Source organism: Lichenostomus cassidix, chromosome 3 (assembly GCF_008360975.1).
Source record: "Lichenostomus cassidix isolate B80296 chromosome 3, HeHo_3.0, whole genome shotgun sequence".
Lineage (NCBI taxonomy): Eukaryota > Metazoa > Chordata > Aves > Passeriformes > Meliphagidae > Lichenostomus > Lichenostomus cassidix.
In genome coordinates, this window is record NC_139483.1 from 10,370,667 (window position 1) to 10,395,811 (window position 25,145).

A 25,145-nucleotide genomic window follows, 5' to 3' on the forward strand; every position below is an offset into this window, starting at 1 on the left:
ATACTGAACTTTTAGACATTTTGCTGATATGGTCATTCAGAACTGATGAAGCTTTGAGCTGAAATTAAAAGTGAATTTGAAAATCTATCTGGATGAGAATCAGTGATCATAGCCAAGTCTAGCAAAGAAAAAAATCTAAAAGTTATTAAATCCTATTCTTCAGGGCTTTAACAAACCCTGTGGTAGAGGCAAGAATGGGGCCCAACAGGCAGCACATTGAATGCTGCAAACACCATTTTGACATAAAAAGAGGAAAACTGCCACTTACTCTGAAATATTTAGTAATGGCCACTGGCAATGACAGGAAACAGCCCTAGATTACAAGTATTATTGAGTAAGACAATATCACTCTATTTGCAATTATTGAAAAGAAAACTCAAAAGCAATATCCTTTCCTGATATATGAAATACTTTGTCTTCCATTCAGTTACACATTTTCAGCCATCGAGAGGACCAACAATCTTCAGCTAATGCCTCTGGCAAGAATAAGAATAAGCAGACAGCTCTCACTGGAGATCAACTGCTCAAGTCTCAAAACTTCTACCTTCTGCATCTCCTTGGAGAGTGACATGTATGACAGCTTGCCTGCAAAAAACAGGATACGATGCTATTCATACAGCTAAAACAGAAAGGGGAAGAGCCTGCCATGACAGTGTTTCTTTAGTGAGAAGAGATTAGAAGACTAATACAGCAAAATATTTGCTTTATTTACAGATTGTGTGAACTTGGAAAAGGAGATGTGAGGGGTTGTTCAGTGTACTCTGCCCTCCTTTGCCACTATAGCACTTGAAAATCCAATTCATTACAATGTTAACACCCACAAATACACACAGAGGTTACACTGAAGAGATTCACAGGCATTTCAGCCCTGCTTCCAACCAGCTCTGCACACTTGTGGACACAACTGACATGAGAATCACAGCCAGAAATGCCGTTTCTTGACCAATAAAATATGCAAAGCAAGGTATTTTTTAAGCATCCCTTTAGGCTTCTAGGTAAATTTCTTGTAGGTAAATTACTTGTAAATACTTTTGAGAACGAGAGAGTTATGACCTATAATGCTATCATTACTCATCTTCATGGGAGGTCCTGCACTTGGAGACCTGAATCCTGATGAGGAGTTGATGCCTGGGTACCACAGACCATCTACTGTAAAACAGCTGCTGTAGGGGAGGGAAAATGCTCTAAAACCTGAAGGTAGAAAGCTTGGTCAAACAAGGCAAATGAAGGTGAAAGCTGACTTAAACACAACTTCTTTCAATTCTTTACCCCCTCTAACCTGCACACTTGTATGTCTCTCAGTCAAGTACATCTGTGTGAGTTTGTTCCAACTTTTTACCAACTTACAGTTAGGTTCAGATCCCAAATTGGCGCATTGCTTTTCAGGAGTGCTGAATACACAGATGCTCTTACCCAAACTTAAAAGAAGGCACAGAGATTTTAATAGTTTGGAAAACAATGCCATCTAAGCTTTAACTTTACTAACTCTTCAGCAACAGATCACTGCAAGTTGTACAGCAGCAAACCAAGAGAGGTACCTTGTGCTTATCAGATTTTAAGATCCTGGTTTTTAATTTCTAAGGCCAAAAGCACGAGTGTGGGAATACTGCAAGCAATGCTTACACATGGACTCAACCCCTCTAGATGGGAGTGAAACAGCTGAATGTGTACAGTGTGTACCTCTTCAGATCAAAGGTCTTTACCTCCAGTCAGGATTGATCTTTCACAAAGAACAACAGAGGAACATTTGCAGAGATGGTTTCCTGAATTTACCAGGAATAAGATGGCTTTGAAACCATGCTTCTTGTCTGTGTCATGCTCCTGAAAATATGCTGCATGCCAGACAAACACAGAAAGCCTTGCTCTTCTTTAGAAGCAGGAATAGAAAACAACAACAAAGAAATAATCTTAAAAAGCACTGGTAAGTAGCAGGTACAAAGATAAAGAAAACTACTGATATTCTGGTGAAAATCTGCAGGCAGGGAGCATTTTCCCAGTCTCCCTGCAGGCCTGATGTGGCTGTGAGCACTGAACAGGCTGTGCAGAGATGTGCCAGCTTCCAGTGCCTTGGCACAGAAAGAGCAGACCCATTCCTCTCCAGCCATGGGGGCTGTGAGATCACACAGCTTGGCATTTCTTCTTGTGCATTGCCAATGGGAGCTTGTGCATCAGACATTGATTAAAAAATGAAAAAAACAGACTAAAAAATAAGAATGGAAGTAAGATACCAATCTCCACCTATCAGCTTTCCACAGGCTAGTAAATGAAATATCCTGACATTGAAGAAATCAGTGTCAGACACATCAAATAGTCAAGGCAATTTTTAAGAGGCAGAAAACGGAAACTGAACAGACTACAATGAAAAGCAAACAAGATATACAAGTTTAATAACTTGGGAGATATTTTCTCATCACTAGTCTGTGGCATTTTGGCTTTCTACTTTAATGGTACACTGAATAAACATTTGAGCCATCTAGTTTTGCTGCAGTGTTACTAAAAACCAAGTAATGATCAGAAGTTGGACTAGAGCAATAGGCATTGTTATAAACCATTCACAAATGCTGGAGGCTTGAGAACCACAGGGACTTTTGCTTAATTATCTACATGCTGCTTTGAGAATCACAGAAAATCTCTTCCATCAGAACTAGCTTGAGAGAAAATTGGGCTTTGAACAGAATTGTTTTGCCATTTAATCCACCAGCTTTCTGCAGGAATTGCTCTGTTGCTAATAAACCAAGCACCGGACAACTGAAATCGGAAATGTTTATTACTTAAGAAGGATATTGGGAGTGAATCCTCAGGCCCTGAATAGGCTGCACTCACCTACCCAGCTTTTCTTAGGGCATGTCATGGCTGTGATATTCTCTATGCTTCTGAGAAAACCTGAAGTACAGAGCAGAAGGGAGAAAGTCCTTGAAAAGGAGTATGACTTTAAAAGCTAAAAAGAAGAAAAATCACTGAGCAAGCAAACCTCCATCCCCATCTCCTCACTTTGTCCTCGCAGCCAGTCACGAGAAAGGCTTGGCAATGCAGGCATTTCCCAGCCTTGCCCTCAAAGGGCAAACAGCAAAAGATTTCAGGCACTCCACACTTGTTTCCATCCCCTTACCTGGCTCTACAGCCTATTAGTCCTGCTTTTTATGAACACTTCTTAGCCATGAGCAGATCTGGGTGCACCCAAACCTCTCAGTTCTGCCCCAAATCAAGTACTTCACCCAAATTCATTGTGGGCATAACTCTGGGTCAACTATGAAGGCAAGTGGGAGCCTAAATCCTATTTATAAAGCAAACAAAAGTTATGTTGCCCATCCCATAGGATTATCCCACAGCAATTCTGCACCAGGATGGCTCTCCTAGGAGGCTGCACACACTTCATCAGGAAAAGAGCCTGATGTGTGAAGCACTTGCTCAGAGCTTTTTAGTAACTCCTTCAACTGCTGACGAACTGTGGTTAGTGATAGTTACTGCAACCACATACTTGTGAACAGAAAAATTAGTTAATTCCTGCTAAATAAGGTGAATAGAAGGGACAGATAAACCAGAGCAAGTCAGGGCAATTCCAGTATTCTTTTACTAGAATAAACATTTTTCACTCACCTTAGGCCCTAAGATTGCCAAACTGAAAACACCTACTTCATTCAAAAATAATCACACAAGTAGCAAGGTAGGGGAAGAGATAAAACTTTAAAAAACTTAACCCATCTGATATTTGCATGTATAAATATTTTTATCATGTACAAACAGTAAAGAACCACTCCCCAGCTCTTTTTCAAGGTGATGTGGGAGTGTCTGTATGACTTTTAACAGAGCAGGGAGATGAATAATGCTCGTGTTTGTCTAGAATTTGTTCTCTGAGCAGGGGCTGGAGAGACTACAGAAACAGATCTGGGTAAACACCATCAAATTCAGAATTTGCATCTTGTTGATCAGACTCCCAAAATTCCACAGCTCTTTTTTAAAAAATGTGAAGCAACCTACGTAATTTGGGCATTTAGCAATTCCCATTGCTCTTCTGTCATCTGGATGAGAACATAGATGCAACCACATTTTAAAAAGTCAATGAATTAATGACAAATTGCCACTGATTGGCACTCCTGGTAAACATTAATACAAACATAATTAATAATATTAATATGGCCATTCACCTATTCAAAGGAAAAAGCAAATATTTAACATAATGAATGCCTGAAAATTTACATTTTTAGTCAATCATATAATTGGGTAAGTATGATACATGTATGATATAAAACAGATCCTTAACAGTGAAGGTAGATACCATTTCTCAAGTAAAAATGGGCAATTCTGTATATCTAAGCTGGAGATGCTCCTGACAGCTGTGTTCCAGTACAAGCTAAAATCTCCTGGTTCTTATTTGAAATTGGTTGGTGGGTGGGATTTGACAGTCCACATAGTTAAGCAGATCACATCTTGGGGTAATTTCCTTTTAACTTTTTTTTTAATCTCAAAAAGTTCACAATTAGCTCCAGAATCTTGTTTTAAAAGGCCTTAAAAGAATATAATTCAAACAGATTGGATTATGTGATTGCAGCAAACACATCTGTTTTATTTCTAAATAAAACAGGGAATTCTGAAACAAAGGCTTGAGTGAACCTTTTCAGCTCAGGTTTTGGGATTGGTCTTCTAAGCTTACTCAATAGGGGTTTTTAGATCACATGTGGACAATGTGAGAACATAAGCAGTTAATTTGTGTTTCACTGCCTTGACAACCTGCTCTCTTGATCTTTAATTTCCTCACAAGCCATCTGAAAGCCTTAGTACCTTTGCAGGAGAACACTTCTGCACAGAATATAGACACCTGGGCCTCCTAAAGAAGGTGCAGCTGCACACACAAGAGCATACCAGAAAATGCTCATATTCAAAAGTGATTTGGACTTGAACATTATTAAATTACAAAAATTGTGGCTATTTGCATTTTCCATTAATTAAATTAAGTCAGGAGTTGTCAGAAAATAAAATTGACATTCAGGAAATCCCTCAGCTTTGAGCTTTTAAAACCTCTCTGTTCATAGCATAAGACTTTTTTTATTCCCTTCACTCTGCAAACAAATTCTCTCCCCACTTTTTCACATTCTCCCACTTCCCCTTGGCCACATTCACTGCTGAAGTTTAGTCATGACTCTTAAGACAATGGGCAATGTATCTGATGCTTCCTCGAGCTGGAAAAATGTTTAATGCATTAAGGGCACAAAAAAAAATTGGTGCCCTTGAGTAAGCAATTGAATCAGGATAAAATAAAGGTCACTGAGAATTAAAGTAAAACAAATATCTGCCTACCTGCATGAAGGCTTAGTGCCCTCTCTGCAGCTACTGTCACTCATTCTTTATAATAAAAATATTAGAGGCCAGCCTGCTGCAGCACAGCCTTGAAACAGTTCAGAGATTAAGGTATTCACACAGAGGTGGAGACAAAAAATGTGTTTTAGTGACAAAGCACTTGTGATCTAATGCCAAAATCTAAGCACAAGCAGAGTACAAAGTGAGGCCATCCTAAAGAAGGCATGCAAGGTTAATCATGGAGTGTGATCTCACTTCTTTCTAAGAGTGTATCATCACTGCCATGTACTACAGAGTTTAAAAGACCTCGGGTTTTTTGAGGAGTTTGGGGATATTTTTTCAACCTTTGGCTCAACAGTGAAGGCTCATTCATGCTCCTGCCAAGCCATGAGGAAAAGGCAGCAGGGGAAAAGTTGTTTAAATCTGCTCATGGTCAATGAAACAGACATTAGGCAGCACAGAGTCAATGTGAAGACAGCAAAGGAGTGGTCTGTCCTGGGGGAGCAGGGATTGTGCCAAGCAGGGAGAAAGGCATTATTTGCTACCTTGCAGACAGGAATTAGGCACCAGGGTCAGTGGCTGCTTTCTAACATCCTCTGCCCATCTCAGTGGGGCTCTCTACCTACATGCACTTAGTGCCCACATCTCACTGCCTTTGAGAGATCAGGGTTTATCTCCTCAACTGCATTGTGGAATTTTTCCTCATCTGTCAAAAAATTAATTTAAAGAAAACTCAAAATAAATACAAATAATGGCATTTCTCATGATTGTACAAAGAGCCCCAAGCTTTTTAAATGGAATTTGCATGAAATGAGACAAAAGGATTCTGAACTCTTTAGCAAAAACCATCCCAAGGAAAAAAAGTGATTGGAAAGAAATTACATCGTGGCTACAAGTAAATTATATTACAGACAGCTAGTTGTCCAACAGGAACACTTCAGACTGTGATACCCATCAAAACAAATCTAATTACCCCTAAAAAATCAGAGAATCTGTAGGTTTACCTAAAATACAGGAAATGAGCTTTTAATTGTTTTTGCTGCAGACACAAACAAAAGACACTGATTAACTTACTGGGCTCAAGAGAAGTACTTATTTTGTAACAGATGCAACTGTAAGAGCAATTCTGTGACAGCTCCAGATTTAATCTGCCTTTGTTTTATGAAGACCATCTGCACAAATTACTTTTTCCCTCAGATTTTAAGTTTTGAGGTGAACTCTGCTCAGACAGAATGCAAAACTCAATTATAGCCCAGTATCAGGCTGATACTGATGCTAGAGACACATACTACAGACTAAATCTAATGAAAAGCCCCTGGCTAAAAACAGAATTTAATTTCCTTTTAAAAAAACCCCAAACACTCCCCAGCTTTGTAAAAATATTAAAAATATTATGAAAAAAGATGAACAGATTACTGAGCACATATGAAAGGGAGAATATTTGTAAAGTTTCTTGCCAGGAAACAAGCTAGGAAGTATTTTAATAAAGTACTCTCTTACAGCTAATGTGCTGTTTCATTCTGCAATATCACCTCGAGAGCAGAACATCTAGGTAACAATATTCTCAAATACTCTAAATCCACAGACTTGAAGTGTTTAGCAAGAGATGCCAACATCTCCATATGAGCTTCCCTGATGCTGTTCCACAGATCACTGCTGAACAGAGCAAGGCTTCAGCTCTTTTCCAACAATCTGTCCCCCACACACCTATACCAGCCCTCATCTGCAGTGCATTTGGTGTCTGGAGCTCTGTGAGCTAGAAGAAATGCCTTAGGTTTTATTTGTTCCAATTAATCCACTGAATGAACTACACCCTCCACATCAAGTGGATGGGCCCTGAGCAGTAGGATTTCAGGAAGCATCCAGAGAGTTAGAAGCCATACAAAATGCAGCTATCTAGATTCCCTTCCATGCTTTCCAGGGTGTCACACGTTGTCATCCAGCCCCAAGAGAGCTCTTTGTACCAAGGTATAGCTGAGGTGTAACAGATGGTTTATTGCACTGCTTTTGTCTTAGGTTTTTGCCTTTAAGCAAGAATTAACATGCACCAAAGCCCATTTTGGACAGGGACATGTTTTAAGGACTGCACTGAGCTTTAGGGAATACTCACATGAATGTTAATGAGACCAGAGATGTTCCCACAACACTCACAGAGGAAGAACAAGGATGGTTTTGGGAAAAATATTACAGAAAAAGATGAAGCAAGAGTTAAATCAGCACAGTCACTTCTGTCTCTTCACTAGTCAATCAGCAAGAGCAATCAGGGATACTGTGATGTCCTAAAGAATAAAATCCACAGGAACACACTGGTCCCTCAGAAAGAAGCAGAAACAATTGTTTTCAAATTGGCAATCAACAGTGTTTTGCAAAAGGAAAATCCCAGACACATTACCAGATCTAACAGCTTCCAAAATAGCAGTGAAGCCTGATTATTTTCTCATGCAATAATCAAGTGAGGGAACCAGATTGCTGCAGCAAGCTAATAACCTACTGGCTGAGAAAAGCTACAGAGGTCTGTTTGAGAGGTGAGGAGAAAGGGAAGGCCCAGCTATTGCCTGGCATGGCTTCAAAAAGCTTGGAAGGTTCAAGTAAATACCTTCACTGAGGCTGCAAAACCAAAGAAAGCCTCCTGTCTTCTCTCAAATTTGACCACCCCACTGTTTTGGGATCACTCTTGCCTTAATACCTGCTCCAAGATCCCACAGGAACTGAGATGAGCAGGACCTTGTGGCACACAGAATTGTAATATTTCTAAGGAGGCCAAATTTGGCTCTGGCTCCAATAGTACAGCCCTGAAATAATGCATTCCTTTCCACAGCTTTGCTGTAAGAGCATTTGGCTAAGTTTGATTCCTACACTTTTGTTTAGGACCAGTTTGGAAAGGCAAATTCTGGTTGTAATCAATAGCAGAGAGACTTCTGCCAGATCCTCTCTGAAGCATTTCCTTCTGAAATCATCTTACTCTTAAGAAGTGGTTAAACTGGTTGGTTTGTTTGTTTACTTAACAGGAGGATCAAGAGTGGGCAAACCATCAGTATAATCCCAGAAAGCACAGGCTTCCACACTTGAACACACTGGCATCTAGAAACAACACAGTGGCTTTGTTCTGTGATGGAGGGAGAAAGATTTTGGCAAATTAAGGATGTAACAAAGCAGTTTATTAGACTGAAGTATTAAAACCAGCCACATGCACTTTTTCAAGATGGATTATTGCAAGAAAGACACCATTAGTTTTTATATCCCCTCATTCTATCACCAACTCTTCAGCAGCTGTAGAGATAGCAGTCAATTAACCCAAAATTGAAGATTCATCTACAAATATTTCATTGCCAGGTACTGTTAATGAAAGAGAAGTCCTGAAGAATTTTGTGCACATATGTGGGAATAGCCAAACCCAGCATTTTGTTTTCTGCATGAAGAATCTCACTTGCCAACAACACATGATCACCCTCTTTCACCACATGGTCTAACTCATCCTGGTGGGTTTGCAGCTCACAGTTGCTAATTATGGAGTGTGATGCTTTCGTTCTGAATATCAGATCCAACTATGAACCTCATTTTTGCTTTAATCTTCTGCAAAAAAATGACTCCTCAAAATAAAAAACATCCCAGCTAGAGGGACATCAGAAATAAATCACTGTCTCTGTTAACTATCAGCAGGCTGTTGAAAGCTAATAGCAATAGGTGATTTCTTAACAATGCAAACATATTTCCCTTAATATTCCAAGGTTGCTGGGCTTAAGAATACCAATATTTCCTTCCATTCAATCCAGCCCAGGTATGAAACCCCCTGGCACACACTCAGTGTCTCAGCCACTGGAGCTAACTTCACTTCTGGAATGCTGTCACAGGCTCTGCAGATGATTCACACACACACAAATGCTATTGGACAAGTGCCTCATACAAAATAATAATTAGGAGCTATAACAAACATCTTAACGCAAAGCACTGGCGCAGCACAAAATGGATCTTCTCCAGTTATTTTATTTTGTGACTTCTGCTGCCTTCATTATATTTTAATTAAGACTGCATCAGGAGAAAAATTAACCTAGAAATAACCTCATTAGACATCCAGAGAAGCAGCAATGTAGAGCAATGTTAAATTCAGCAGGGAGATTGCAGATGGTTGCTCTGTAAATCAGGTTCTGCTTCAATTCAGCACTTCAGCAGAAAGTTCACCCTTTCAAGAAACTGCTGCTGAATTGTAAAATATCATGAAACAGATCCCACTTGTGCTGCACCATGACCAGGAGTAGAGATGATACATTTCTTTGCAATCTTAATAGACAATAACTGCTTAAATCATTGAATTCAAAGTAAGTTTGTGTTATGAATAGTACAGAGGGACTCAGGCTAGGCACTAGATCAGCATATTAAGGAGGAGTATTCCTTAGCTCTGTACAAGTTACTGTATTTTGGATGTATGCTATCTGTAAGTTATTCATTAACAAAGTAAAATACCACTGTAAAATTTACTCATACACAATTATAAACTAAGCCATGGACCCCAGAAAGTCTGTGCCCTCCTTCAACTCTGCCTTGCCTGCTTCTCCATTCCAACAGTCTGCTTCTGCTTTTGGGCATGCTATCCAAGGATTTATTTTCAAGTAACAAGTGCTTAAGAGGTACAGATTAGTGAAGGCAGGAGTTGTACCTGCAGCAGCACTGGTATCAGCTTTGCACCTGCAGAGCAGGAATACTCTTTTCTAAAGGGGAAAGGAAGGAGGTGCCAGGCATGATCAGATCAGTTTCTAGCCTAGCATGCTCCCTCCACATGGGGGCTGTTCTAGGTGGCAGTGTTGTGGTGGTGATATGTAGGTGTGATCTGACACTTGAAATTAGTGATTAGTAAAAGCCTTGAAACGCCATCCTTTGTATTCAATATCTCAGCACCTTTTGTATCAGCAAAAACCATTGACTGATCTTGCTCTTATTATATAAATCAGTGCATAGTTCCCTTTCCTTCACTGCTAAGCTCTGAGCCTCAATGATTTCCTGTTGCATTGAATTTTATAATCTAATTACCTGCTGTGTGAAAGTGCCTGATTTTGATTCTACTGCTTGTCCTTTTCCTTGTCTTCCAACAGACACAGAATCAACAATCAGATTCCTCTTGAGATCATTACTGGTTTAAATTTAATTTTAGAAATAGAAAAAAAAATGGTTTGCATCATTCTTTGAGATAGAAATACACATAAACCAGACCACTGTGAAAGTACTAAAGCCTCCATTCATCCAAAAGACATTATAGTGTACCTGTTTTCCCATGCTTACTCTCTCTGGTTGTTTTTGTTTCGTATTTTCAGATTAAAAAAAAGCCAAACAAACCAAACAAACCCAACAAACTAACGAAAAAAAGAACACAAAGCCCCCCCACACAAAACCCCAAAACTTTTCCTGTCAGGCACTGCAGTCTGTACAAAGCTGGGACCTCCTTTAGTACTAACATGCACCATGTTATTACTTAGAGCTCTACAGAACAGTCTGTAGGCACTTATGAAAGGCAGGAACACAAAGGACTTACCTTCTTCAAAAACCCAAACAAGTTTTGGAATACAAAAACCCCTCTAACATAAGCAGTGCTTTGTTAATAAAATACAGTGAACTTGCAAAACTCAAGCTACCACTTGTGTTCACCTCTACCCAGAGTGAACATAAACAGAGCATGGCCAGAAATCCCTCGGCAAGCTGAAAAGAACAGCAAGTAGCACATAGTATAAAATGTTGTCACTTACTTGCCAGTGCTTATTGCAGCAATAAATAACCAGCTGCCTGCCACCCTTCACAGAGAAACCCTTAGCATGGATGCTCAGAAAGGCAGCAGCACTGCTCAGCCTGACAGCATCCCATCTGTCTGGGAGGAGATTTCATAGGCATAGAGATGTGCATGCATAAGGCAGCCAAGAGGCTCAGCTACTATGGAATCTACAGCATGAAACACAAAGCAGGGAGGGCAGTGGGGTGGGGGATTGTCAAACTCATGAAATGAAGGAAGAAATCAGACACAGGAGGGCTCCAGGACAAAACTTCATGTACTACAGCCCACACTGATGCTGAATCACTGGCCTGTGTTGTTTTGTTTCAAAAAATATTGTGGCTGATGATGTGTGCTCTATCTTATACTTGCAGTCTGCTACTAAGGGGCTATGACTCACTATTTTTTATGCTGCAGCCTCATCAGCTGCACACCAGTGAGCTCAGTGAAGTAAACCAGAGAAAGAAACAAGAAAAATGAAGCTTGAATTAAGACAGAACTAATTTAAATTCAGTTCCAGATGACCCATAGGTAAGTAATGATAGGAGTCTGAGCTCTAAGGCTTTAGAAATATTTCAACTGGACTCAATCCATGTGGTGTGGCACAAACCAGATGCCACAGAGAGGAAGCCAGGAGACATTTGAGAGTAGTATATGAATGTAAAGGCAGGAACTAAATAACTACACACAAATCCAGAAAAAACTCCACAGTCTTGTGGTGAATCCAGGCCACATCACTGCAGAGAAAAAGGACCTGCAATCAGAAGATGGCAAGGGCAGGCAGCAGTGCTAAGTCCCACATCCTCAGCACAGCTATGGAGCATCCTCTGCAACACTGCAGGCACTGGATCCACCCTGAGCTCTACTCAGAACAGAGTGTGGAATTCCAGTGACTTCCAGTGAAACCAGGCATTTCTCTGGAACAGAGGCATTCTGCCCACGGCTTCCTGCTCAGCTTACTCCAAATGTGCCACAGCAAAACTGAGTGGGAACAATCTGCATCCTTTCTCAGCAGCAAGTCTGGCCTCTGCACTAAGCAGCATCCTGGGAGCACAGCAAGGAATGCAGCTTAGCATTTAAACAGCACTAGTAGCACTTTTTTGTTCTCCTCCCTGCCACCAGGCACAGAGGATTCCCTGAAATGTGTTTTTCTGTTGCCAATTCACAGCAGCTCCTAAAGAAGCTTCAAATTCAGGGAATAAATTCAGAGGCAATAAGAGACCATAGCAAACAGGGCAGATGTATCTTGTTTTCTGTTGCTGTACTTCAACAACTGCCAGTGCAGAGCCTTTTGGGTCCAATAAACTCCAGATGATTTTTCTACCACACAATCACTGGCTACATCTGAAAAAAATATTTGAATGATGGATAGGTAAATGTAAGGAAAGCTTTCCAGTGAAAACAAAAAAGTCAGACTGTGCATAAATGATCACTGGTGGGCAAAATTAGGATCCTCCAAGGTGTTCTGTTATCAGGACAGGTCAATCTGATAAATGACACAACAAAATCTCAACACAGATACCCAATGATCTTGGGTCATTCTTGAATCATCTCCACTACAACAAGACCATAATACCAAGATGCAAAGAGCAACTCTATTATATAAGAAATAAAACATCTTGGAAGTCCCACACAAAATCTAATGTTGATAAAAAGATGCCATGAACATGTGTCCAGGTAACAAGAACAGCCACAACCCTCTGCAGCTTTCCACAGTTATTTCAATTACTTAAGGATTCATGGCATGTACTTTCATTTCTCCCCAAGAAAAAATAAAGCATTTTGTGGAGGTGTTTCAGCTCTCCAAAGTAAATAGAACAATTCATTCACACAGGAGAATGTCTCACAGCTGCTATTACTGCATTATTGTAGCACTTTGTTAGAAAAATGACTACCCTGGCTTACAGGCCTCAGGATTGCTTTGTAGCTTCTCTTCTCCAGCTGTTAAGGAAAATTGGGACTTTCATTGAAAAAGCTTCCTACAAAAGATGCCTCTTTTCCTTAAAAGCAGAATGAAAAATGGCACAAGTCTAACGTGGACACTCAACAGAAGAGTCTGCAGGAGCCATAGTCCAACACCTCTGTGCTCCCACTCTGCACTGTGGTCTGTCCCTTGTGTAACTCTCTTTTAACACAAACTCTTTGCACAGTTTTAAAGCAAATTACACATCCTAAAGGTTCTGTGCTCTTTTTTTTTTTTTTTAAAGGAAACCAAACCTTTTTTCTCCACAGTACTAAAGTGAAATTCTTTGTTTGCCTCTCGACGTTTCAAACATTGAGCACTGACTGTTCACACAGACATTGAAATCTGGTTCATATTATCCTTGTTTAGACACAAGTGCACACTAATTCACCACTACAGCAGGAAAGCAGGGGACATTTTCCTTGCACTCTGCACACTGCTTGGTGAAATACTTTATGGACACCTGGACACAACACAGCACAAATACCCTAATCAATAGTCACTTCTCAATGGTAAGAAACACCTAGAAATTCAGCACACAAAAATGCCACTTGCCTGAAAAAGAAGAAAGGTATTAAAGCTAACATGGTAACCCAAGATGATGGGTAAAGAGCTCACAAATGCATGCAGAATATAGTCTGCATCAATTGAGATGTCATTGCTATCCATCTTCCCATACCCTCCCACCCCCACAGTTACATCTGACTGTTCCCAGAGCTCTTGAGCTGCAAAATAATGACAAAGTTAACCAAAACCTATCAGCTGGTGATTAAACAACAAAACCCATTTTGCAGGGGATTTCTGACCTCTCCCTCAAGCTGACAATTTCCACCTTCCCTTTGTTGAATCCTGCACTTCCATTCAACCCATATCCTTTCTATTGGCACTTCAGCACCTTTGCACAGAGCCACAGTAATGCTAAAAGGAACAGAGGAGCAGAAGCAGATAAGGATCTCTACAAGATCAGCCTGTCCTTTCAAATCTGATTGCGACATGGCTCAAAGCCAGCACTTGAGTGAGAAGCAGGTGGTAAAAGCAGTCCCTGGGCAAGATGGCACTGGTGAGTCCAAACAAGGCATTTATCTCATTTGGAAAAGAATGGAACTGGAAGAATTTCCTCTACAGCTTTGCACCAAAATAACTGCCCCAGGAAAACAAGAATCTCTGATCTACCTGCCTGTAGCAAGTCAGACCTCCTGGCTTGCAGCACTCAGTATATCCCCTGCAGCCATACACAGAAAAATGGAAAAGCCCCAACCCCAGGGTGTGAAACTGCTGCCATGGCCACTAGTGCATTCTGGAGTCATGCTCTGGAGGGACTAACAAGGAATGATATTCACTTGCTGAAATATTCTCTTGTGCCATGGGTCTCATGCTGGCTACCGAGATGCCACACTGACCTGCTAACACAGTCTTTCCCTAAAAATGCTGGAGCCCACCTAAAGACAATTTAGAGGCAAATTTGTTTCAATTGGAGTTCAATGTAGTAAAAACAGCCATCCCAGGTGAACCTTTGTTTTACAGGGTGACTATTCAGTAACCACTCTGCTGCCTCCAGCAGCATCAGATGAGTGCCAACATCCAGCATCCAGCTGCTCCAGGATAAACCCACACCCACTGATGACTTCCAGGGGCATGGAACAGAGATCATTGTTTCAAAAAAGCTGAGTAGGACTGCAAAAGCAGCTTCAAGCACAGAAGAAACTTTGCACTACATATGTGATAAACAAATATTTAAGGAACGGGGAAGCCCAGGGAAGCACCCATTAAGGAGGAACTCATGCAAGAAGCAGCTTTTCAGCCATGTCTGCATTGTATTTTGCGTCTTCACAGAGCCAGTAGTATCTGGCTTCCCAAAGACACCCCCATCCCAGCCTGATGTCAGTCTGTGTCTTGGTCAGGAAGAAGTCCTGAGGTCTTCTTGTACTAGTTTAGAAATTGTTGTTTGTTCTCATAAGATTTAATAGCATCAGCGGTTGCAAATGATGGCTGAATTTGTTTATTACGCCCCTGTAAAACACATATTTGAACAGCTTCTGTTCCCAATTATAATTTTTCATCTGAAAGAACTCCACATCTGCACTTCAGAGGATGAAAAATGATTCATAAAGAACTGAACAAACTTTTGTCCATTCTTGCCCATTGAACAAATTCTTGACATTTATTTACAGGATTTAATTCCTTCTTATTTGAAAGATTAATGCTCACTGGCAAGACAAAACAGCACTGGCCTGGTAAGATAAAACAGCATTGGCATAAACATGTACAAAGGTGCCTCACAGCTACCTAAGGAACAAATGCCATAATGACATTACTGCAGTCTGAATTAGATTAGGTCACAGCAACGGACAAACACTGACAGCTGTGATGAGAGAACTGAAAGCCCAGGCTGGAATGACACTTCAGATAAAGGTAAGGAAGAAATGGCCCACAGGGACTCTTCCACCCCAGGGACAGGGCAAGGTGATATTAAAAGACCCAGCTGTGGCCAGACAGAACCCTATGTACCTCACCGGTCCCACTGCCTGGCACTGATGGTGTGACCCTGCTGGATGCCCCCAAGGCCACACTCCCCTCCACAACTCCACAGGAGGGAGGAAATTCAACAAAAAGTTCACAGCTGAAATAAGGACAGGGAGAGATCACTCACTGAATACCATCATGGTAGACTAAGCCTGGGGAAATTAAATTATTACCAATCAAAATCAGAGCAGGGTAGTAAGAAGCAAAACAAATTCTCCTTCCCAAGAGACCAACTCCCAAGCTCCCCTTTATGCAGAGAGCCAGAGAATCCTCTCAGACAACTTCAGTGCATAAGTACAGCTCTTTGTCTCTGTCACTGAAGCATCTTCTCTGTAGCTGATTTCTAATTACTAATAGTTTAGTACAAACTGTTCACTTTCATAGAACACAGAGGTACTCTCAAGCATTAAAGTCTAAAAGGCAAGGCACATGTCTCAGTTTTTTCCCTTACTGATGTATGCACAGTGCTCTAATTCTCCTAAAAAAAGGACTAGTTTTCTTCCTCAGGCTGTGAGGAATAAAGCACTGCCTTTTGCTCTTCTAGGATTTATTCTTGTCTGGATAGTTTATGTAGCACATCCCTGAAAAATAACCTTACAAAAGATCTAAATGACCTTCAGTGACCCTGTGGTGCCCATTGCTTTATTCCATGTGCTGTGCAGTTTCCCTGTACTCTTTGCATAAATCCAACCTTGCATTTTCATCCAGTATCCAACACAACTGGGCCACAAAAAGATGCTTGGAGAGTTCCTGATGCCAAACTCACCAGAACTATGGAATCACCCACCTAAGTGCCTGTCCATAACTTCAGTGGAGCTGCACGACTTCAAGTCCACTGCCCCACTGGATCACACCAGCTACACAAAACTAATAGCATTCGAAACATTTTATCTTTCTTTTTCCTCTTGACATGACTCGAGTCTAGGAAAAATCTAGAATTTTGGTCATACTTGCAAGTGTACTTGATTAAAAAATCATCACTTAAAAAACCCACCAGCCCTCTAAGTTCTAAGCACGCCAGGCTGGTGCAATCAGAAACGATTAACAGTGAGCACTAGAGGGCAGCAGGAAACAAACCAAAACCGGTAAAAATCCATCAATTCCCAAAACAGGGACCATGATCTTCATCAAGGCCAAGGCACTTAAGCACCGTGCTTCATCGATTTCACACCAATTCACTGGTTTAAAAAAAACAATTAATTCTGATGCTATTTGGGACCACAGTTCAAACTGAAGTGAGTTTGAATGTTAACTTCCAGCAGTGAGAGGAGACTTCATATCACAAAGCACCTTGGAACACCACACTCCCCTTCACCTTCAGAGCAAACCAAAAAGTAAAATATTCTCAATATGATCTACATCTTTTAGGCAAAGGGAGACTATCAGAAATTTCTGTATCTAACCATGGCAGCCTGGAGTGCATGTATGAGCCCTTTTTAGTTCAGCTTTGGCTCAGTCTGGAAGTGATTTAAAATATCACACACATTTTGGATTTACAGAGTTACTCAGACCTCTTAAAGAGGCCATATACAAAGGTCTTTAGCCAGATAAAAAAAGCCATTTTGTAAATTTGGCAACTTTAGGTAGCAGTTGTAACTCAGACAGCTAAGCTGCACTTTCTATACCAAGCAATGAGCACTGAGTTCTGGGCTGAACTGAACCTCTCAGCACCACCAGCAAGAATCAGCACTGAAAGGTTGCTGCTGACGTGACAAAACTCACTCCTTTCATTTTCAGCCTCTACGTCAACACTTGTGAGCAACTCCCATACAGGAAAAGCACAAGGCATGCCAGAGCTCTTCAGTAAACACAAACCCACTTCTGCAAAACACATTAAGCAACTCTTGACAGGCCAGAGGACCGAGTGGAAAGGAGAGAGCATTTCAGGACAAGTCAGAACACATGTACCAACAACAGCATCACTCCTCAGTTGCTAATAAGACACAACACCCCACTGCAAAACCAGGCATGTAAATTCACTGGAAATAGGTAGCATTTTTTTTCAGAGGAATGCCAATTTCCATAGAACTGACAGCTGTGTTAACAGGTTGAAAATCTCTGCTTTGTTTTAACATAGATGGTTGGTTGACTGAAAACCCAGAAAGCAACTGAACAGTCAAAAAAATCATACCTCTTACTCTAAAATTGAGATAATCTTGTGATCAGATCTCCTCATGATTTGAGTGGCAAGTTCAGTAGCAGTGCCATGGCCCAGGCTCACTGATTCACCTGAAGCCAGAGAGTCTCCAGAGCAATGGTCCATTCCATTTTCCCCAAGCTCTCAGGATGTGCTTTTGAATAAAGCCTACAAGACCCCACAACAGATCAGAGAGAACCTACAGCCTGGCTACCCACAAGAGAGAATAAACTAATAGAGCAACACTACATTTTTCAGAAACCACCATCCTGGAAAGGCTGTGACCCCATGTGAAAGCCAAGACACGTTACAGAGTGCTGGATCTTGGCAGTACCTGTGCTGCTGCCAGAAGACAAACTGTCCCCACTTCATGCACACAAATATCCACATGGCTGCCCAGAAAACTCAGCCAGTTTCCTGAACTGACTTTTCACTTGGCCACCTGTGTACCAACACTAAGGATCAACCAGGAATAATAAGCACAGTCAGGAGCAGCCTGGGACTCCCACTGCACTACAGAGGTCAGGGAAGTCCATGGAAAATAACTAAAGCAAGTTAGCCTGGGCTCAAACTTGAAACAAACTGCAGGAACGGAAGTAGAACTTCTGGAAAGGCAAAGGTTGAACACCTCTATCCTCCCAAGCTGGCTTTAATTAATTTTGTTTTTTTTAAAAAAAGCTAGCCAGCTTTTAGATACTTGCAAGTCTCTTCAAGCCCACAGGAAACTCTGTCTTCCTTCACCACCCCATTTCTCCAGTATCATCCTCTCTCTCCTACTGTCATCCTTTTATTTTCTCTGTTCCTGTGACACCTCATTTCCTTCCCCTGGGTGACCCTGTCTACCCATCCCTTTTCCTAAGGACACAGCTTTTCCATTACTTTTCATTACAGAGAAAAAGCAACGAAGGCAGAGGTTACAGGACAATCAGGGAGATCCATCTTCCCAGTATAACTAGCCCTAGGAAAGGCCATGAAGGGAGTTGGGACTGAGCTTTGCCCCTGCTTCAGACAGACAGTCTCCCCAGCATGGTTCCATAGCTGAACTCTCAAACACTGCCTCCAAATTTAGCAGAATTCCTCCAGAACTGCACTGGCAAACCCAAATTCTGCCTGACCACAGAGCATAGGCAGAGCCCTATGCTCTATCAGTTTGTAGAGCAAATCTGTTCTCTAACACTTTTTTAGGTTGCAATTTTTCCTGGTAAATAGTATTTTTCCACTGTCCCCAGTATGCTGTGGCTCAGTGCCCTACAGGAAAAGTCACATTGCCAGTGATTTATTTCTTTGGAAACAAGCTTTATTAGCTTCCTATGAAATATTAATCCAAATAATTCAAGGCTTTCCCACATACACCTGAGTGGTGCCTGCCAAGTAAGAACTTTTGCTGGCAACTTTCTTTAATCCAGAGGACGGAGTAAGGTGCTCCTGCTTTACTGTTCAACTGAGTGATGCAGATTAGAAAAATGGTCAACAACTAATATTTTAAAATTATTTTCCAGTATGGGATAAAAAAAGGTGAAACACGCTGAAGGGCTCACTGATCCCATTTAATTTTCCCAGTGTATCACCACTTGAACCCAATGACAATAAGCTAGAAGTATGAATGCTTGTTGCAAGAGCAGAACCCTCATTCCCACACAAATCATAAAACCACTCATTCATAAGCAATTTAAGAGATTTAGTAGTATTTCTACAGGACAACTGCTTTCTTGCCTAGGGATGCCTGCTTTCAGAAGGCCCTGTTTTCATGGCTAATGGATACTACCTTCTGCTATGAAAAGGGATGGAGCATCTCGAGACTCATAAGACCTGCTACTGGTGACTCAGGCACTAGGAATATGCCCATGACCATTTCCAGCTCCTGAGGCACTGGTGGTGTGGTACTTTAGTCAGTCTTGGTCCAGTTCATGTGGCAGATGGCAGAAAACACAGCCTGTCCTGTCAGTCTGTTTCATTCCTAAGGAAGCTGTCACATTCCCCAAAAGCTAATGGCCTTTTGGAAATGCTTCTGAATCACTAAGGAAGATCCTCATCCATCTGCAATGTTCTGGTCATGGTGTGGTGGTGCAGCCTACAGCCACTCCCACTCTCCTCACTTACACAGTGTCACAGCAGCAGCTCTCAATGTCTCACAACAAAACAAAAAAGCAAAAGAGCTTCTTTTCCCAAGATACATTTGACAGAACTTGCTTTTCCAAAAGTATGTGACACAGGCAGACTGTTTTTAAAACCATCCTCCTGTCTCTCTTCTGCCACAGTGACCAAAACCAATGGCTTGGAACACTGAAGTTGCATCAAAAGAGAGAGTTTAAATGAGTCTGTGTATTGGTTTGAGGTTGTTATGAGGAGAAAAGAACTGAGATGTTCAGAGCATGAATTGGTCATGCTGTGACACTTGTGTTATTTCACTAGCAGGAGCACAGGGAGCATCCCACAGTTATTGCCAAGTGGTTTCAGTTGTAAGCAGTCTCTACGAGCCAGGAAAGAAAGGGTTCATGGGCCTAATCTGCCCTCCTCAGCACAACTGGAATCCACACTGACATCAGGGCATGTTGGGGACAGCAAGGAGGCAGGATGTGGCCTCTCAGCATACCTTGGTGCTGAGCTTCAGCTGCATATTCCACGCAGTGCACCACAAACAACTTGCCCGCTGCTGTCATTTCCGCAGATGTTGTTCCCACTAAGCCTCAGACATTCCCAGGACTGCCAAGTGGTCATGCAGTTATTCCATTTGTCCCATTCAACAGAGCAATCAAGGCAAGCTGCCCTGAGCCACACTAAATGGTGTTTGAGCAACACATCCCAGGAACTGCCTCACAGCTCCCACAATTGCTTCATACCTGCGACACAGGGCTTGTGAAACCTGAGTAGACAAATGCCTTCCAGGCTGTCTCACTATCACAGGAACTTCCCCATCCTCCTCTCCCATGACAGTGAAACAGGCTTGCTCAGGACATTCCTTGTAGTGGTGGTCACTATCTTATGCACCAAAATAAAGCAAAACCTCCCGCCAGACACACTATTGCTAGTGCAACATGGATCATGGAATGTGATACATGCTGTGGTTTAAAGCAGAGGCTAACAGCAGAAGATTCCCATCATTATTAACAAAAGACATGTGACTTCCTGGCCTGCACAACAAAACCAAAGCAAGGCTTGGTCTCTGCTGTTGGCAGATTTCATTACAGTTCTGCATGTCCCACACCTAGAGCTGAAGGCAACTGCACAGGCAAGCAGTCAACATCAGCTGAGTGACATCAGTTGGTAGATCCCACTGCCTACCTGTTTTACATGAAAATAGTGAAATTCCCACTGAAAGGAACTCACCTGTTGAATTTCAAGCTAATTTCTTGGAAGCAGGCCACAGAAAACCACTTTAGACTAAGAAAAGGAGCCAAACCATACTTTTGCACTACTCAAGATTCTAAAGCAACCAGAAATGTTGTCAGTGATGTTTCACCTGCTCAGGTGTCTAGACAAATCCTCTCCACACATCATTTGCTGCAGAATTTATTTCCCCCCACAATATTAAATATAATTACTAAAACTTTCATTCTAGCTAGCATGAATGTATGGTAACAAGTGCCACTGGGCCAGCAAATTTTGATTTCACATTTCTTGCCACCTGTACCTTATCTTCTCAGACATACCATTACTCCCAAGAATCTGGAGTAGTGGCTGACCTAAAATGCTACTTCTGCAGAAACCAGTCTTCTTTCAAGTGAAGAAAACTGCTATCTCACAAGAGTTGAACTGAAGGAGTCCTCACCACACTATTCTCATTAGCACAAGCAAAGATTCACTTATTATTATTAAAGTAATGGGGTAACGAGGCCACATCCTGAGCTAGTGATGAGCACATGAAAAACATAAGGAAAAGTTTAAAAACTCTTCCTACAGACTACGGTAATTTAAGACAGTATTTACTACTGATGTCTGAAGGACTACTCTGTTAGTTGTCCTTCTAAGGACACATGAAATATGAAGAGTGTTGCAGAATGTTAGCAGCTGACAGCATCCTCTGAGCTCCTCTCCTGTGTCCCATCAACCCACAGTTCCCATTGTATCTGTCAAGCTGGAGCAGACTGTAGCTCTGGTAAGCTGTGTTTTATGACAGGCAGATGCACCAGTAGCAGCCTGCAGTGACTCAGTCAAATGACATACTGCCTACACAGATGAAGCACTGGCTAAAGAGCATGTGGAGAAGCAGAAGCTGTTACCTGTGGCTGGAGAGGGAAAAACATCCCCAGAAGGATAAAGCTCCTCGCTGTTTTCAGAGCTGTGTGGAGGCAGAAAGTGCTCTGCTAGGTCACAAACAGAGGGGAGGTCCAAAACACTGCTCTCTGAGGTGTGACTTGGTGACGTCTCCTTTCCTTCCATGGTCCCACTGCAGACATAAATGAGACTCAGCTGGGTTTTTAGAGCATGAAAATCTAAGCAGAAGTCAACACAGATGATCTGGCATTTTTGTACTGCTTTATGAGTTGAGAGGAGCTGTTCCTCTCAACTGAGTTGAGAGGAGCTGTATGATTGAAGTACAATCATACTTCAATTAAGAAATTAAAAACAAATTTAAAGATGTAAAGAAGGAACAGCAAACAGTAACAGCCCTCAGCCTTAGGTATGATAACTAAGAGTCCACAATAAATCTGGCTTTCTTAGAGGCTTCCCAGCAAGTACAAACTCAGGCCCCAAAACTAGGAAGCCATGGAGTATATTCTCTTCAGGGTATCCTGTGTGTACCATTTAAAAGGAAGCATGTTCTAGAGGGTTCTTTTCCACTGATGTTGCTACAAGCCTCAAGTTAAACTCACTCCTCCAGGCTATGTCCACTAGCAGAAAGTAAAAACCATCTTAAAACTTGGTAGCCTCAATCTTACAGGGATGGCAAAGACTTCCTGGTGTGGAGACACCAGGGCAGCTGTGCTGTACAACCTGTGCACAGCACCTTGGAAAGCTTTGCTTGAAGCATCCCCATATCCCAACACCCTTCTGCCAAGCTTCCTCAACCAGTCCACCACCACAGAGGGAAAGAACACACAGCTAGGTGGTGGAGGGCAAGGCAGGGTTGGTGCCACCAGCTCCACATCAAGGGCTACAGTGAATAGGCTTATCTTTTGGAGAGGATGGAACTAAAGTGTTCCAGTCCAGAAGGTCCAAGCACAGTCACATGAGTGTCTGGGACAGAGGAGGAGTGAAATGTGAAAAACTTGGTGGGGCAGGAGCTCCTTCTGTTTTGGTAAAGAGTGACAAGATAGAGGAACCAAATCTGGTGGTCAGGCTATGGCCTGTGACCCTGCAGGCTCACATTTATCTTCTTTTCTGTAAAATGAAGAAGGCTACAACTTCTTGTCTTGGGGTTATTATCAGTAAGGAATGTGTCAACCACAGTGGGCAAAGAAATCCCCAGAAGGCATTAGTTCTGAAAAATAAATAACCCCATGCAGATTTTAAAAAATACAAACATCATTCCTCAGGTGCTTCTGTGCTAAGTAAACTTTTAGCTAGGATACACCTCTGACCTTTGCAAAATGCTGAGCAACTCACTAATGAGGAGAGTGGAGATATTGGCTGTGATACCAGAAAAGAGCCTTGACTTGGAGGGACAAAGTCTGTGCACTCACAAAGAGGTCTCAAGAAAAAGAAAGTGAAAGGTTAAAAACAAAACAAAGTACACATCCTTCTTCCCTCCAACAGTCACTGCAGAAGGAAATTTCTCCTCCATTGCTCTTCACATACCAAAATATAAATAATCTGTGCATAAGGAACACAGAGAAGGAAAAACTTTCCTCAAATATTGTGTTTGTGATGTGTGCTACGATAAAGTACAAAAGTATTTTAGAGAACTAAACTGCCTATTCCTGTCCTTGGACTGGAAAAAAAATTTTAAAAATCCAAAACCCCACACTAAAAGCTCAATGAATTTTATCCCTCCCCAAGGCCAAGTGGCAGATTACAGCTAGAGGAGTGCCTGGTGTGATACCACAGCAACTTAAGGCTGTCATTGATGGCAGCTGCAGTGGCCCTGAATGTCTCTGCCAACTGCCTGTGCTGCTCCTCTTCCTTGTTTTGCCACAGCAGGACTAACAACATGTGCAACCATGTTTTGCTCACGTTTAGGTAAAACAAAGCATCTTAAAAAAGAAAGAACATAATTTTTTAAAAAAGAAAAGTTTTCTTCTGGATTAGTAGTCAAGTACTAATCCAGTAGGACAGCAGTCCTACCCCCAAAACTGATGGTGAGATCACAACTCATGGTGTTTGTGAGAAAAGGCTCAGCCCTGGGCCTTCAGGTGTATAAGAGATTCACTGCTAGCTCTGTGCCATACCTGGAAAGAGCAATGACGTGCAAACAGTCCCTTTGGACAAAGTCCAGGAGCAAACAGTCTGTTACTGCTTCAGGATTCCCTTATTCTTTCTTCATGGGTTGTCAACCCCACTTGCTGGAATGAAACAAACAGGTCAGTTAGATGCTTTGCCCCAGCTGATTTGGCAGATGGACAGGGTGACCTTTCAAAGTACATATGCTAGCCACAGTCAACAGCCAGTCATCTCATATACCACTGTTTGTTGGGTCTGGTACAGAGGAAAAGATTTTTGTAGGAATCAGAAACATCTAGTTATGCCCTTGAACCTTTTGATAGCAGCAGAGACCTCCTGGAAAGAGGCTGGTACATCCCAGAAATGAAGCCATGATTTTCTTTACAAGAAGCTGCCAGGTGGGCTCTTTATTCAAAACCCATCAAGCAGAGAAGCAAGTTACAGCTGGCAACCTTCCCTCCCTCCTGTGGAGAGCAGGTATTTCCCCAACAGGTTTATCTAGCAGTGTCTTGATATCAACAGCCTGTTTTGTCAAACCTCAGCCAGGAAATGTGCTTTAAAACGTGCTTTAAAACAAAACCCACCCTGCAGAGTACGACACAGCATCACAAAACCCAAATCCTGTTTCCTCTGCCACTACCTCGATTATTTTCAGTGAGCAACCACGACAGACAGAGTTGCAGGGAGAAACTGGATTTTTTTCCAGGCCACCCTCACACGGTGGCACTGCACAGCCACCACGAATGTCCCAAAGGCCTGTCCCGCACAGACTTGCCTGCTTGGCAAGAATATTCTGTATCCATGCAGAATGCGATGGATACAGAAGGGTGCGAGGCACTGGCCTTACCGGCTGCCCTGCTCAGCTGGCTTTGGGGGATGCAGGGGAGGGGCTTCTCTTCCTCCCGGCCTCGTTTCTTTCCCCTTTTCCTGCAGGCAATATTCACGCATTATTTCAAAAAGCACTCTCTTGGCGGTGAAGGGCAAAAAGAGCGACACAGGGCATGGCGAGGGCCAAAGCCGGAGCACCCCGCGGCCTCGCCATGGCTGCTGCGCCCACCCCCTCACCGCCGTCTGAGGGGAAATGCCGCCGCAGCAGCCCAAGAGCCGCCAGAGCTCGGGGAAGGGGAGAATGAGGGGAAAGCCGAAAGCAC

At 42.2% G+C, this 25,145-nt stretch overlaps 1 protein-coding gene across 6 annotated transcripts in view; it reads right to left on the bottom strand.

Moving 5' to 3' along the window:
• Window positions 1-25,145, bottom strand: part of CHGB (chromogranin B) — a 57,831-nt gene that overhangs the window by 27,684 nt on the left and 5,002 nt on the right. For 2 of the 6 annotated variants that reach the window (XR_014850642.1, XR_014850641.1), the window contains exon 1: window positions 21,894-22,060. Coding sequence is in view for 2 of the 6 variants with exons in the window: in XM_085054378.1 (XP_084910504.1) it covers window positions 21,894-22,053 (160 nt within the window). In the remaining 4 variants the exon portion in view is untranslated. Of the gene's footprint in view, window positions 1-21,893; window positions 22,061-24,002; window positions 24,117-24,841; window positions 24,925-25,145 lie in introns of those variants that run through there. The other 4 variants (XM_085054380.1, XM_085054382.1, XM_085054378.1 and 1 more) reach the window with 3 other exon arrangements.